At 35.4% G+C, this 14,766-nt stretch overlaps 1 protein-coding gene across 1 annotated transcript; it reads right to left on the bottom strand.

Moving 5' to 3' along the window:
* Positions 1 to 1,468: 1,468 nt before the first annotated feature.
* Positions 1,469 to 4,173, bottom strand: LOC129236345 (glutamate dehydrogenase, mitochondrial). Its single transcript, XM_054870687.1, has 5 exons — positions 3,525 to 4,173; positions 2,730 to 3,017; positions 2,354 to 2,658; positions 1,893 to 2,285; positions 1,469 to 1,825 (listed from the first exon to the last, which is right to left on the bottom strand). Exons 1-5 carry the CDS (start codon positions 3,907 to 3,909, stop codon positions 1,601 to 1,603), a joined length of 1,596 nt encoding a protein of 531 aa, XP_054726662.1. The 5' UTR covers positions 3,910 to 4,173; the 3' UTR covers positions 1,469 to 1,600.
* Positions 4,174 to 14,766: the final 10,593 nt, after the last annotated feature.

Raw genomic sequence — 14,766 nt, forward strand, 5'->3', positions numbered from 1 at the left:
ACCACCCCATATACATATATCATTCGTTGATTATGAAAAGGCAATGACTCTGTCAAAAGAGAATATATATGGGAAGCCTAATTTGAAATAGCTACAATGGTGCGTATTGTAGAGTTCTTCACAATGGAAAGCTCAGCATGCGAAAGCACTCTTGGAGTGCGACAAGGGTGTGCATTGTCTCCTTTGTTATTTATCGTTGAAGGACTGGATTTTTCAAATGTTTGACTCTGTAAACCGTGGAACTACCTGGACAATGAACACCAGTCTCGAAGATCTGGAATATGCAGATGAATCTGTTTTACTCTCGCATTCGCATCAATGCATGCAGATGAAATTCAATTTGCTTCAGCAGGCGCACGCAAAAGCAGGACTCAAAATTAATTTAAAAAGACGGAATCTGTGCGTATCAAAGGTAACAACACTGTGTCCAACAACATCACAACTTGCACAAAGGTCAAAATTTTTAACGCTTGCGTTAAGTCCGTGCTGAACACTTCAACAATAGATGAAAAATTGATGAAGGGAAGAAAATGGTATTGGGCAATCAGATTGCACGTGCCATTTGATTTTTTTCAATGATTTGAGCATGAGACCGGTCGTCGCAAAATTCGTACCAAAACTGCTCAATTTCGACCAAAACCAGCATCGCATAAACATTGAACATTGTCCGCGATGACCCAAATTTGCTCCAGAGGGTCATAACTGGTGACAAATCGTGGGCTTATGGTTATGGCGTGGAAACCAAAGCTTAATCATCTCAATGGAAGCTGCCGCACGAACAAACCTGCTCACACATCGTTGCTTGTGCCCGACTTTTTGGCCAAAAACAGCACACCAATGATGCCACAGCCACCGTATTTCCCAGATATGGCCCCCTGTGACTTTTTCTTGTTCCCGAAACTGGAGTGGCCCATGAAAGGACGACGCTGCGCTACGATTGACGAGATAAAGACGGCATCGAAGAAGGAGCTGAACAAGATGGAAAAAAATGATTTTTTGAAGTGCTTCGAAGATTGGAAAAAACGTTGGCACAAGCGCATATTATCTCATGAGGATTACTTTGAAGGGGACAAATTGATATTAATGAAAAAAATAATAATTTTTGAAAAAAAAACACAAAATTCACGATACTTTTTGAACACACCTCGTACACCAAAATAGAAATAAAGAAATGAAAATATGGATGGATAGGGCATACTCTGCGTAAGCCTTATGAGGAACCCGCAAGGAACGAGAAGAAGAGTCAGATCATTAATGACTTGGCAAAGGATTATCCGCAATGAAACTGGAAAACCGTTAAATGAAGTGAGATTTATATCTAGAAATGTTTAGAAAACTTTTGTTGGATCCTGAAGCTCGTAAAGGAGTACGGAATAATATATGTAATATGCAGGAAGTTTTAAAATTAATATAATTTTTTATTTCTTTGCAATAAAATTGTATAATATACAAATATTTATTTCCACAAATTCTTTGCGGCATAATACAGGAAATGCCAGTACAAATATACATACTTTCCTGTGCAAACCAATCGAGAGTAGAAATGTTATGATTCCGCGAATTCAATAATTTCCAAGTGAGCCTCAATTCATTTAAAAAATTACTGTTGCGAAATACCAGTCACTTCTAGGGCGCGGAAAATTTTCGAAATCGAATGAATGAAAGCCGCCGTGCGCAAATTGTTGCAGAGTGCATATTCGTTTGCCACGATTTTGATGCCTTCTGCGGCAGTTTCCATAACAGTTTGTAGACCAGCATCCACAATTTCCGCCTCCTTCGTGCAATCGCGCATAAGCTCTAGCTTCTTATTTGGCTTGAATTTAGCCTGAGACAATGCAAATAAAAAATATTAAAACGGAATGAAATCTGCATGTAAATCCGAATTTACTTACATCACCTTTGCCCTCGTTTAACGAGTTGAATAATTCATGGATCATGGCGTTTTCACGCTTCACATGCATTTTGCCGTAAGACACGTGATTGATATTTTTCAAATACTCAAAATAAGACACCGTCACACCACCAGCATTGCAATACATATCGGGTATGATGAGAACATTTTTTTTGCGCAGTATTTCATCTGCAGCCGGTGTTGAAGGCCCATTAGCGCCTTCCAAAATCAATTTGGCTTGCACACTGCCAGCATTTTCCGCCGTGAGCACCTTCTGCGTGGCGCACGGCATCAGTATGTCGCATTTTTCACCCAACAGACTGCCGCTCTTCTCTGTAGCCTTCGTATAGCCCTTGACGGATTTCTTATTCTTCGCATAATATTCCATTAAGTCCTAAAAATAAATGCGAGAGCTTGCGTGTCCCCTTTAAAAATCATAAAAATCGAAGCATTCAATAGTACCTTTGGATCTATGCCATTCTCGTTCACTAGCGATACGTCCAATTCTTGTACACCTATTAATTTTGCACCGGCTTCTACCACAAAAACAGATGCATGCGAGCCGACATTTCCGAATCCCTGTACAATCACCGTCTTATCCTTCCAACCAGTTTTCCAGCCCAACAGATCCATCCAATTTTTATCCGTAATAAAACAATCGGCTGCCTTAAAAAGGCCGCGCCCCGTTGCCGCGGTGCGACCATTTATACCGCCTATTGCTACTGGCTTACCGGTCGTGATGGCTAGCGCGTTGACGTCATTGTAACCTATATATAAGAAATGCGTAAGAAAAGCGAGCTTTTTTTTTCTTATTATTATTATTATCTTTTTTATTTACCGAATGTCTTAAGGTATTGATCCACTAGCCAACTCATCTCTCGTTCACCTGTATTGACATCTGGTGCGGGCACATCTATACCTGGTCCTATCATATTGCGCCTCAATAGTTCCATAGTATAGCGTCGCGTAATTTTCTGCAATTCTTGTACTGTATACTTTTTGGGATCGATTCTGATGCCACCCTTAGAACCTCCGAAAGGTACATTCACACAAGCGGTCTTGAATGCCATCAAGTAAGCCAAAGCACGAATCTCATCGAAGTCCACATCCATGGCGTAACGTATGCCTATGAGATAAAGAGGAACGATTTCGTTAATATACGGAAATGACTTCTATCAAAATAATGGAAACCAACTATGTGATTAGTTTAGTGTCTAATTGCTCATAGAAAAGTGCCGGGAATGATGAACTCAAGAAGAGGAAACGGAAGAACGACCACTTTTTAAGATCTTAGGACAATCACGCGATATGTGACTTTCCAACGGTAATCGAAATCCATGAATGGGCAAAATTAAAATCAATAAACCAAGAAATATTGGTTGGCAGCTTCAAACATCCCCCTGGGGTCTCATGTAACAATAATAACAATTGCGTCTATTTCCTAAATGCAGGGGCCTACAGTTTTATGCCACCTCCGAACGTCAGATTTTTTATAAGGAACTTTTTCTTTTGCATAACATAAATACACTCGGAGGCTTGCCATTGCCTGCTGAGGTCTCATGTCCTTCTCGTAATAATTTGAGTGTTCAATTTTTAACTTTTATTCTTACGAGCATTCGCTCTTCTTACTTACCTCCCTTGAGTGGCAGTCGATGTCTGGTGTGATGTGCACGATAACCAGTGATCAACTCATATTGACCATTATCCTTGATTATGGGGAAAGTAACTTCCAGCATGTTGCTGGTTGAACCGATCATTCTCAGCATAGCACCAACACGTTCTTCGCGTTGTTCCTTCTTCATCCAAGGGTACTTTTCAAGTTCTTTTATCATCGTCGGTTCCATAATTTGTGCGGCCGCATGATAATAGTATTCAATCATCTGTGAAAATACGGGATCTTTCTCTTTAGGTATTTTTTCCAAGTGCTTTGGAATCTCATGCTTTTGTCGAATAGCTAATGAGCTGCGAATTTTCCTCGGCATTGATGACCTTAAGGATTTCTTTAAGGCGACCAACATATTGAAAAATGTTGAAGTGATACCGACAATGAAATTTCAGAACCCTTTATCTTTAGTTTTATTTTCGTAATTTATATTTAATTTTATTGTAATTCTTTATTGTAGTTTTCTTATTAATTGTATTGGTGTCTATATTATAAATTCGCTCGTATACGTTTTTTTACGTTTACTTTTCTCCTGACGGCTCTAATTTTTCTAAGATTTTCTGTAGTTCGAAAATTAAGTTTTAATTCGTTTTTCTCAATACTGTCTTTCAAAGTTTCTTCGACGAGTTTGACTATCGTGACATTGAGTAGATGTTTGTATTGTAAGCATTAATATTTTTGGGTACCCGTTTTGAGCATTTCAATTATAATTGAATCGTGAAACATTCTCGATGGCTGTGAACAAATGAAAAGAGAATTACGATACAAACGTATTTAATTCATTGACATTAATTTTGCTTAGTCGGAAAAAATCCTAATCCATTAAGGAAGAAAATAATTTGTCTTTAAATATTGCTTGCTTAAAGTGCAAATTTCCTTAGTGCCGTTTTTCAAATTTTACAGCAAAGTATAAAAATCTTTCATAGCACTTTTCTTCAATCATCTATTTTGCAGATTCTCTAATACAAAATTTCACGCGTTCTAAACTAAAAAAGAATTCAAATCAATTCATGTCCACAACGTTGACGAAACATTTTAGTATTATTTGGATTGGTCACATTTTCGGTGAGTATTTTGAACTTAGCAAAGTTACTTACCACCGAATAGAAGAGGTTAACAATAAAACAGGTAGCTTGATTTTTTTAGAAAGGATCAATTCTTTAATTGTCTACTTATTGTATTAAAATATAAGGTTCTTAGGAAAAGTGTATTTGATATTTAACAACAACGGTATTATCACTGAGTTATTGGATATGGGAATATGTTTCCGCCCTCGTAAAAGAGGAGACGTGAGACGTTTGGTGACGTCTTGCTCTTGATGCTCTTGATCGGCAGAAAAGAAAAGGTTTTCTGCAGCGTGTCGTCACTGGCGATGAAAAATGGATCTTTTATGATAACCCTAAGTGTCGAAAATGTTGCAGCTTGCCAGGTGAACCAGGTCCATCGACAGCGAAAAAAAGTATTCATGCTTCAAAGGTTATGTTGTGCATCTGGTGGGATCAGAAGGGTGTCATCCATTAGGAACTCCTTAAACCATCTGAAACCATCACTGACGACCAACGATCGTTACCGACTGCAAGGAATGCGTTTAAAACGAGATCTCAAAGAAAAGCGGCCGGAATGGGACGGTAGACAAGACAAACCGATTTTGCTGATTTTGCCGCATGACAACGCCAGGCCACACGTTGCTAAATTGGTTCAGAAATATTTAGAGGGACTGAATTGGGAAATATTGCCCCACCCGCCGTATGCACCTTCAGATTACCATCTCGTCTGATCAATTCAGTCAGCCCTGATTGGGAGAGTGGTTCACTTCTTACGAGAGCATCGCAAACTGGCTCAATGAATGGATCAAGTCAAAAGAACTCGAATTTTTCGTCAAAGGAATCCGTATGCCGCCTGAAAGGAGTAACGTTGTAGCGTTAGCTCCATCTTAACATATTTAATTATCAATAAGACGTAAGAAAAGAAAAATAAAGAAAAAGTTTAATTTTTTTTTGTTTTTTTACTGAATTATTATATATACATATATATACATATCAGAGACCTGCATGGCTCACTATTTTCTTGAGTTGTTCATACGCAAAATTTCTTGCTCACATTCAGTCAATTGAACCAAAATATTTGGTCAAGTGCAGTCAGCTCATGCAGGCGAACGCGTAGTTCAGCTCAGTCAACACGTATGATCTAATGTCTTCGGCTCAAATCTAATCATTGAACAAAAAGCAGCATTGAATGAAATTAGCATCGGCCTTTGCGTTCAAACGATCAAACTTGTTCAAAGAAGTAATTGTCATTACTGTAAATAGCACATGTTCGAGCAAACGAGCGTTGACGTACAATGTACTCTGTAAATTGCGTTTCGTATTTGAAAGGATTAGTTAGTTTCAGCAATGTTTCCTTATTTACATTATTTTCTTTCGTGTTTTATTATAAGTTTTAAGAAAAAAAAACAAATATGAAAATATAGTGTTTTTGCTTTAAAATTTTGCTTTTACTTTGCTATCGTTAGTTACAAGCAAAAACTCATGCGGGATCATACGTGTTCAAACCGGCTCATTTGGCTCTATAGCCCTTTTATTCTTGCTCAAAAAAATGAATGTATAGCCGAACGAGCAAATACCCGAAACGGCTGCTATGAAGACGATTGGTGATAACATCGGAGAGCTAAAACGCAGCACATGATTTGATTGAGCTGAAATAAACAATGACAATAACTTATTTGAACAAGTTCGATCGTTTGAACGCAAAGGCCTGTTTTTTTGTTCAAGTGAAGCGTATGAATGTTTTACACTGAGCCGGTGCAGTTCTCTGATACATATGTAAACTAATTGTAAAGTAAAGAAAACAGTTGAAAAGCGGAAAAATTATTATCCGTCGGGAAAGATGAGTTTATCGACTCTATGAAAATATTTTTGAAGTGAAAACTTCTTTAGAATCGTTGGGAGTGATTTGGGAAAAAGTGAAACGAAAAAGCGACCCTCTTGGCTACCCTCTTATATTATATGTTGATATAAACGTAGCGACGAACTAAATAACTTTAATTTTTTCTTGAGATTCGAACCAAGGATTTTGGATCGGAAGCTCACATTGCTAGTCGCTCGGCTACCGCGCCATGCTGTCGGCGCTGGCCTAAAAGTTATTTAGTTCGTCGCTACGTTTATATCAACATATAATATAACGCTTCGTAACGCTTGGTTCGAATCACAAGAAAAAAATTTTTTTTATACAGTTATTTTATTTTATTTTATGATATGTTTATGAGGAGCTTTTTTTCATGGCAGAAATACACTCGGTGTTTTGCCATTGCCTGCTGAGGGGTGAGCGCTATTAGAAAAATAGTTTTCCTTAATTTTGGTGTTTTCACCGAGATTCGAACTGACGTTCTCTCTGTGAATTCTGAATAGTAGTCACGCACCAACCCATTCGGCTACGCCGTTTGTTTAATTTTACTGATGCAAAAATGAGGGAAAATATTTGAATAAAGTTTGCTTCCTGTTTACACATTTTCCAAAGGTGACGGAGAACCAAAAAAAAAAGTCGATTTTCAAACAAATACGAGTGCATATGTGTAATTGTGTTAGAGTTTCGGTCACGCCCCAGCAAAACCTGCGTGCATATGTGTTTGTAACATTCAAAAAAATGTAATTGTGTTAGAGTTTCGGTCACGCAGGTTTTGCTGGGGACGCTCATAATAGCAACCGCGTGTGTATTTTTATATTCGTAAATATTTTCATTTTTAAATATTTACCGCAATTATGCCGAAAAATAATGCAGAAAAGTGTCGTGAATATCGACAGAAAAAAAATCAATAAATAGCATCACGGAATTCATTCACGAAAATTTAATAAAGTATACACCAGAAGTATCGCGGATACTTAGAAAAGATTACAATAAAGTTCCAATGATTTTAAGTGGCGATTTTAACGTAAATTTTGCATTGGACACAGCGGTTCCTTTAATTGACTTTCTCAATACAACATTCAATTTAAAAATGTGTAACAATCGCACTGAATCGACAACACGATCAAAAACAACAATTGACGCGGTATTTCAAAGATATGTTGACAACATCGAAACCAAAGCATTTGTATCATATTTTAGCTATCATAAGCCACTCGTATCATTTGTTGAAATTGAAAACATTGAGGATGAATAATAATAAAATGAAGAAAATAAAATATGAACTTTATAGCAATATTATAAAGAACCTATAATTATCCCGCTCCTAATGCTGCTTTCGTCTCATTCTCTCTCAGTTTGTTTTACGGAAGGTTTCACTTCTATCGCGTCTAACCGTTAGACTGGTATATTTTTTTTTTTTGTCAAAAAGTACTTACGTTTTACACTGTTATCGTTTTTTTTTAATGAATCACTCGCACTTCAGTTCTGCTTTTTCATCCACCTGCACAAAGTGAGGTTATGTCGAAATCTTATCAAATCGTAGACAATTTGATTGCGTTTTATTATTGCTAAATATGTATATATTTGCTGGATTAAAATAGTTTGAATTATTTTATAATGCTTAATTTGGAAATAAAATTCTTTCAAAATTGCAATACCATATATGGGCCCATTTGCGGTAAACGGTTAAATGGGAGGGACATGATAAAGGATCTATAGCGGTTTTAATTTGCCGGTAGAGGATTTTGTTGTTCAATTGTCACAGCTCAAAGTTGCACTTGTTGACAAGAGAAATTCTCCTTAGCACTTCGAGACGTTTTGCTTAATCACGGCAGATACTTTGTTTTGTCCTCGCGCCCTTCAGATCCACTCTCCTCGCTTTTCTATTCAATTTGGAAAAGGCAGAACTAACAGCGTCATTGTTAAGGCCGATTATGTTGTTATTATCGGCATACGCCAGAAATTTCACGCGTCATAGAGTTACAACATTTTCACATTGGTTTGCAATATCGTCGCATTTATTAAGACTCGCCAAGCCTTTAGTTTGTTTCATAAATTGGGGGAAAATAGGCAGAGCCTACCATTTGAAGTACATACTTCATGGGATACTCCACTTTTTTTTATGCTGTAGTATGAAAAAACAAAAACAAATTATTTGAATAAAATATGGTAAAAACCCAAAAAATTCGTATGGCTGTGGTCTTCTACTGTAATATTTAGTGTAACCAGTATTTGTCTACAATTAGGGCGCATATTTATTATTTTTTTTTTTTAATATGTAATACAAAGGCTTTCAGACTTCTTCCGTACGTACAATTTTGACGTTGTCATTGTTGCAGAAATTTTTACGACAGGAAGTGGTGCCATCTCATAAAAAGCAACACTGCCACAATTATTACAGCTCGGAGCAGGTTTGGGCATAGTGCACTAAATAACACCGCGTTACACACATTCTGTCCTATGAACCAAATATACTTTTTCGGAAAGGGGATAAAAAATTAAAATACACGTGTTTCGGCGATTTTTATGTACACGTCACAATTTTTGTTTTTTTTTTGTATTTTATAACTTTAAACGAGCAATTCTTGTATGCATATATGTATAGCCACACGATGTCAGGATTAGCTTAACGGATTTGAATGAAATTGGGCACACAGATAGTGTATCACATTTCTAGACTTTTCACCTAGGTGTTGCTACTGACAATGTTTCACAGGGTTGCCAACTGTTCGAAATTAAAAAAAAAAAATTGCATGAGATATGCCGATGTGGGTTTCAAAAGAAAGGTATTTCACTCCACATTACAATAGAGGTAAAGCGTTTTTCAATAGGTGCGCTTCAACTTTTTTCCGATAGGGAGGGCGAACGACGCAATATTTTTTATTTTTCGCTTGTCATTTGTAAACTTCATTAGTATACATTTCATCATGGAACGCTACACACTTGAGCAACGATTGCAAATCGTGCAAATTTTGTATGAAAATAATCGTTCTGTTGCTGCTACTTTAAGAGCATTTTTTCCAAAAAATCATCTTCAGTGATGAAGCTCACTTTTGGCTCAATGGCTTCGTCAACAAGCAAAATATGCGTTACTGGGCAGAAAGCAATCCACACGTGATTCATGAGGCACCGTTGCATCCCGAAAAAATCACTGTTTGGTGCGGTTTACATGCCGGCGGCGTAATTGGCCCATATTTTTTCGTTGACGAGAACGATCGCCACGTTACTGTGAATGGAAATCGATACCGCGACATGATAAACGATTATTTTTGGCCGCAATTGAATGGTATGGACTTAGACGACATGTGGTTTCAACAGGACGGGGCCACAAGCCACACAGCACACGCTACAATTGATTTGTTGAAGAGTAAGTTCGATGAGCGCATTATTTCCAGAAATGGACCGGTCGAATGGCCGCCGCGCTCATGTGATTTGACGCCTCTAGACTATTTTCTTTGGGGTTATGTGAAGTCATTGGTCTACAGTAACAAGCCGGCGACGATTTGTGAGCTCAGAGCCAATATTGAACGCGACATTGCTGGAATTTCGGCCGATTTATGCAAAAGAGTGGTCGAAAATTGGGTTCAACGATTGGACTTCGTAAAACGTGCACGTGGTGGTCATGCAAACGAAATCGAATTTCATACTTAAATGTATGTGTACAAACTCGATAATAAAAAAAAAATTAGTTAAAAAAGTCAAACCGTTTGTGTTTTATTCAACAAAAAAGTTGAAGCGCTTTTACTGAAAAACGCTTTATAAAACCCCGAATTTTTTTATTAATTTTATTATACAATATTAAAATTAAAAATTATTACATTAAAAATTTTAATGCTTTTAAAGAAACTTAGGCCTTTTATTTTTGCGTTTGTAAGCATTTGTGTCAGTATCGCGACAAATAGACCAACAGTATTCGCCAAGCATATGCGTAATGTCTTGTCCCATTTCGCCATATGCCGAAATCATTTCTGCAACAATATTTTTATAATTTTTAGCTCGTTTGTTGCCAAGAAACTGCTCAATAACGGCAACTGTGCCTTTCCATGCACGTTGTTCGATAGCATTCAATTTTGATGAAAATTCATAACTTGCAACTATTTTTTTTATCTGCGGACCACTGAAAGCACCTTAAATTATACACATCATTAAAAAAATACAGTTACTAAAAGCCTTCGTAAAAAAAACACCGGCATGAATCTTTGCGCCGCTCAGTTTCGGAAAAATATTGCGCAAACTTGCAATCGCCTCGCCCTCACGATCCAGTTTTTTAACAAATTTTGATACGACACCGAGCTTAATGTGTAGTGATGGCAAAATGATTTGAGATGGCTGCACTAATGGTAAATTTTCTATACTTTGTAGCATGTTCGCGGCTTCCACTTAAATTCATCGTAATGCTGATCTCTTTTGCGACCTTCCCATGTACACAAAAAGCACTGGTGGGTTGGAAATCCACGCTTAATACCCATTAGTAATCCGACCACTTTTAGATCGCAGCATATTTTCCAATTATGCTCTTGGTAGTTTATCAGCTGCAATATTAATTCCATGCCTTCGTATGTTTCTTTGAGGTTGGTGACATATGCCATCGGGACAGCTGGACGTTTGTTACCGATATGAAGCAGCACTACTTTAAGGCTGTTGACCAATGCACCGATGAAAAGTCGCCACTCCTCTGAAATATGAGGGTAACCAATTTTTTCAAACATCGAATCAATATCACAACAATAAGCCAGGTTTTTTTCCCGATCTTCGTGCAATTTAAAAAATTCGTCATATGGAATACTGCTGCTACGTCGATTACGAGCGGCTGTTATTTTAAAATCAGCCGTCACTATATTCCACTGCTTAAAGCGTGATGCAAAGAGTTCGGCTGTTCGCTTTGACAAATTTCCTTATCGTACAAAGCCATTGAAGTCGGCTTGCGTTACTAAATGCGGCACTGCAGTCCCAAGTTCCCTGGGTGTTGGTACAAATTCCGATACTTCTGGTTCCCCGCATCTCGCATTCGATGCAAGAAATGTTGATAGCATTGTTGGTGCTATTGTTGGTTCTCCATCCCTTAATTCGGGAACATCATCAAAAATCTCCATTGAAGACGCACACGACTTCCGGAGTATACCACAAGTAAGGAACATAAGCAGTCTTGAATATTTTCTGAAACGAATTATCCACTGTTTTCGTAATATTTTTAAAATTTTTACTTGGTGCGAATAAGCCACAAACGTAACAAAAGTTATTTCGAGTCGGGCATTGAATTTTTCGTAAGATGAAATATACAGAAAGACTTTTCGTGCAACATAACTTAAAACAATTGTCAAAGCATACGTCTCTTAGTAGCGCAACTGTCAGATGATCGGAACTTCCGGAACTGTAATAAACACACAAACGGCAAATAGTGTGTTGTATGAAACAATAAATCATTTCCATGAGTCTGTCTGCAGAAATTCAGCGCGATTGGATCACGGAAAAAGGGTTACAAATTGATCCAAAGTTTTTCACACAGGCGGACTACGAGCATTATATTTTATACATAAAAAAAAAAAAAAATTCTGACGTGTACATGAAAATCGCCGATACACGTGTATTTTTATTTTTTCTCCCCTTTCCGAAAAAGTATATTTGGTTCATAGGACAGAAAAAAATTCGTTTTTGTAACGCAGTGTAATTAATGCAGTAAGCGGATAGTTTAAGCACTGAAATCTTAGTGATAATGAAACTCTTATTTTTTTATTATTATTGATTGGCTGTTTGTGCACTGCGACCTGAAGAGATCTATTGTGCAGCCATGTAGCCTACCTAAACAGTTTTAAGCTGTTAATAAATCCTGCTGTAGGTTTAATTTCCACCAGGAGGTTTGGATCTATAGCCCCATTTTCCAGGTAATTTAGTTTGCGTCGTGCCACTGCTGAGCAATCGTATAGAACCTGTTCTGCGTTTTTCGTGCTTTGCAGAGTCTACAGGAATCGTTTTCTATCGCACCAATATTTTTCATGTTTACAGTGTCTCGTTAGTAGTTCAGTGAAAAGTTGTATGTCCTTTCTGCTTAGGTTAAGGGTTGCTTCTGCCTTTATCAGTTCTGGATCTATGAGTCTTTTCAACTGCCGCATGCTCGATTGGGCTCTCCAGTAATCGATTAGGCCTCGTTGTTCTTGCTCACGTAGAAAGGCACTTTTGAAGCTGTTATTTACCCCGCAGAATGGTTGAGGACCTATGAAGGGTGTGTTTGCCCTCTTTTTCGCTAAAGTGTCCGCAATTTCATTCCTTTCGTGTCCCTATCCACTAAAAAATTAGCGGTAGTACAAAATGCCCCACCCTGGCTCGAACGCACTCTTTGTCTTAACGGGATGGGGTACTGCAGGGCCACCAGTCGCGTGACCTATTTGAACAAAGTTGAAATCTCCTCTTCAAATAAACATTTTTATGGTATTTTTTTTGAAATTTGAGCATTTATTTATTTCTTTTTAATTATTGTATTTTTTATTTAATAATAATAATTAGTTAACTGCTAATTAAATTAGGCATTTATGACAGCTACATACAATAAATTTAGAGATTTTTTACTTTATATTATTTCTACAACTTTTTACAACTAGAACGCTAACACATTTTTGTTTGTTTTTTTGTGTTTTTTTTTTTTTTTTGTTTTATTACATAAATACAAATGTACGCATGTACCTATGCTTTAGGCAGGCATAGAAAACCGCAGGGTAAATATTCAAATAATGCATAATACTTACAGACGAGTATAATTTAATGCTACGTAGATATTTAATTGTTTGCATTTGAAGCTAGAACTAGCACTTCCATGATTACGTAATTGAAAAAAAATAAACATAAATAAAAGCAAACAATGGGAAATTAATATTAAATACATATATAGGTATAAGAAAATTGCTGAAATTCGCGGAAGCACTTCTAATGAAACATAGTCAAATTTTTAGCGGAGTTTATTTTTAAATTACTTTTTTTTCTTGTTTTTAATGATTGATTGACGACGATGCTAATGCTGTGTACATCATTGCGTATATATATATATTTTTTTTGATTTTGATTAAATGCGATATTTATCGCAAAATGTTCTGAATTAAATATTATTTTTCTATCCTGTCGAAAAGCCGCAAACAGATCTTATCAGATCATTTTTTTCCTTTATGCACGTTGAAATCGTTTCAGTTAATAAAAATGTGTTTTTGCTGCAACTCTAAAATAACGCAGGTATTTTTGTAGTAGTACTGGGTTTCAAATGTGATGGTGGTGCAATAGCTTACACATCTGGCGTGACACGTATTTCAAAAATTCAAATATGCACCTTCTTTACAATTATTACAAATTACATTATTACATATTTATATTCATTGTATCAAAGTTTTGTTTTTGTATATGGCAATTTTGAGTACAAATATCAAAGCACGTAAGAATTTACATTTTTTTTTTTTTTGAAAACAGTTTTCATTGCATATTTTGCAAATGCTTCATAATTTTTTACTGTTTTAGGGAATACACATAATTGGATAACACCGATAATTTAATTTGGCATTAATTTATATGTTTTTGTTATTGAAGTTTTTTTTAGTTTTATTGCTATACATTTCATTTTGTTTTACATAACGCATTTCATGCCAATTTATTTCATATTACTTTATGTAATTTAGTTTATGGTATTTTAAGTTATTTTATGTCAACTTGTTTTATTTTTTTTTTACTGTAATTTGTTTTATTTCACTTTATTGAAATTATTTTATTTCATTTTAATTTACGAGTTTTTTAATTAATTTTACTTTATTTTGCTTTATTTTATTTTACTTGATTCTATTTCATTTTATTTTATATTTTGTTTGATTTAATTTCATTTTATTTTGTTATATTTTCTCGTTGATTTTTTTTTAATTTTTTATGTTTTATTTTAATTACTTAACTTAATTTATTTTATTTCACTTTAGTTTATGTCAAGTTATTTTATTTTATTTCGTTGTGTTTTATATTATTTTTTTTAATTTTAATTTTTTTTCACTTTATTTGATTTAGCCAATTTATTTAGTTTTTATTTATGTTTTTTTATTTTATTTCATTTAAATTTATTTTATTTTATTTTATTTCATTTTGTTCTATTTTATTTTATTTTATTTTATTTTATTTTATTTTATTTTATTTTATTTTATTTTATTTTATTTTATTTTATTTTATTTTATTTTATTTTATTTTATTTTATTTTATTTTATTTTATTTTATTTCTTATTGTTCTATTTTATTTTATTTTATTTTATTTTATTTTATTTTATTTTATTTTATTTTATTTTATTTTATT

Source organism: Anastrepha obliqua, chromosome 1, assembly GCF_027943255.1.
Source record: "Anastrepha obliqua isolate idAnaObli1 chromosome 1, idAnaObli1_1.0, whole genome shotgun sequence".
NCBI classification, from domain to species: Eukaryota; Metazoa; Arthropoda; class Insecta; order Diptera; family Tephritidae; genus Anastrepha; species Anastrepha obliqua.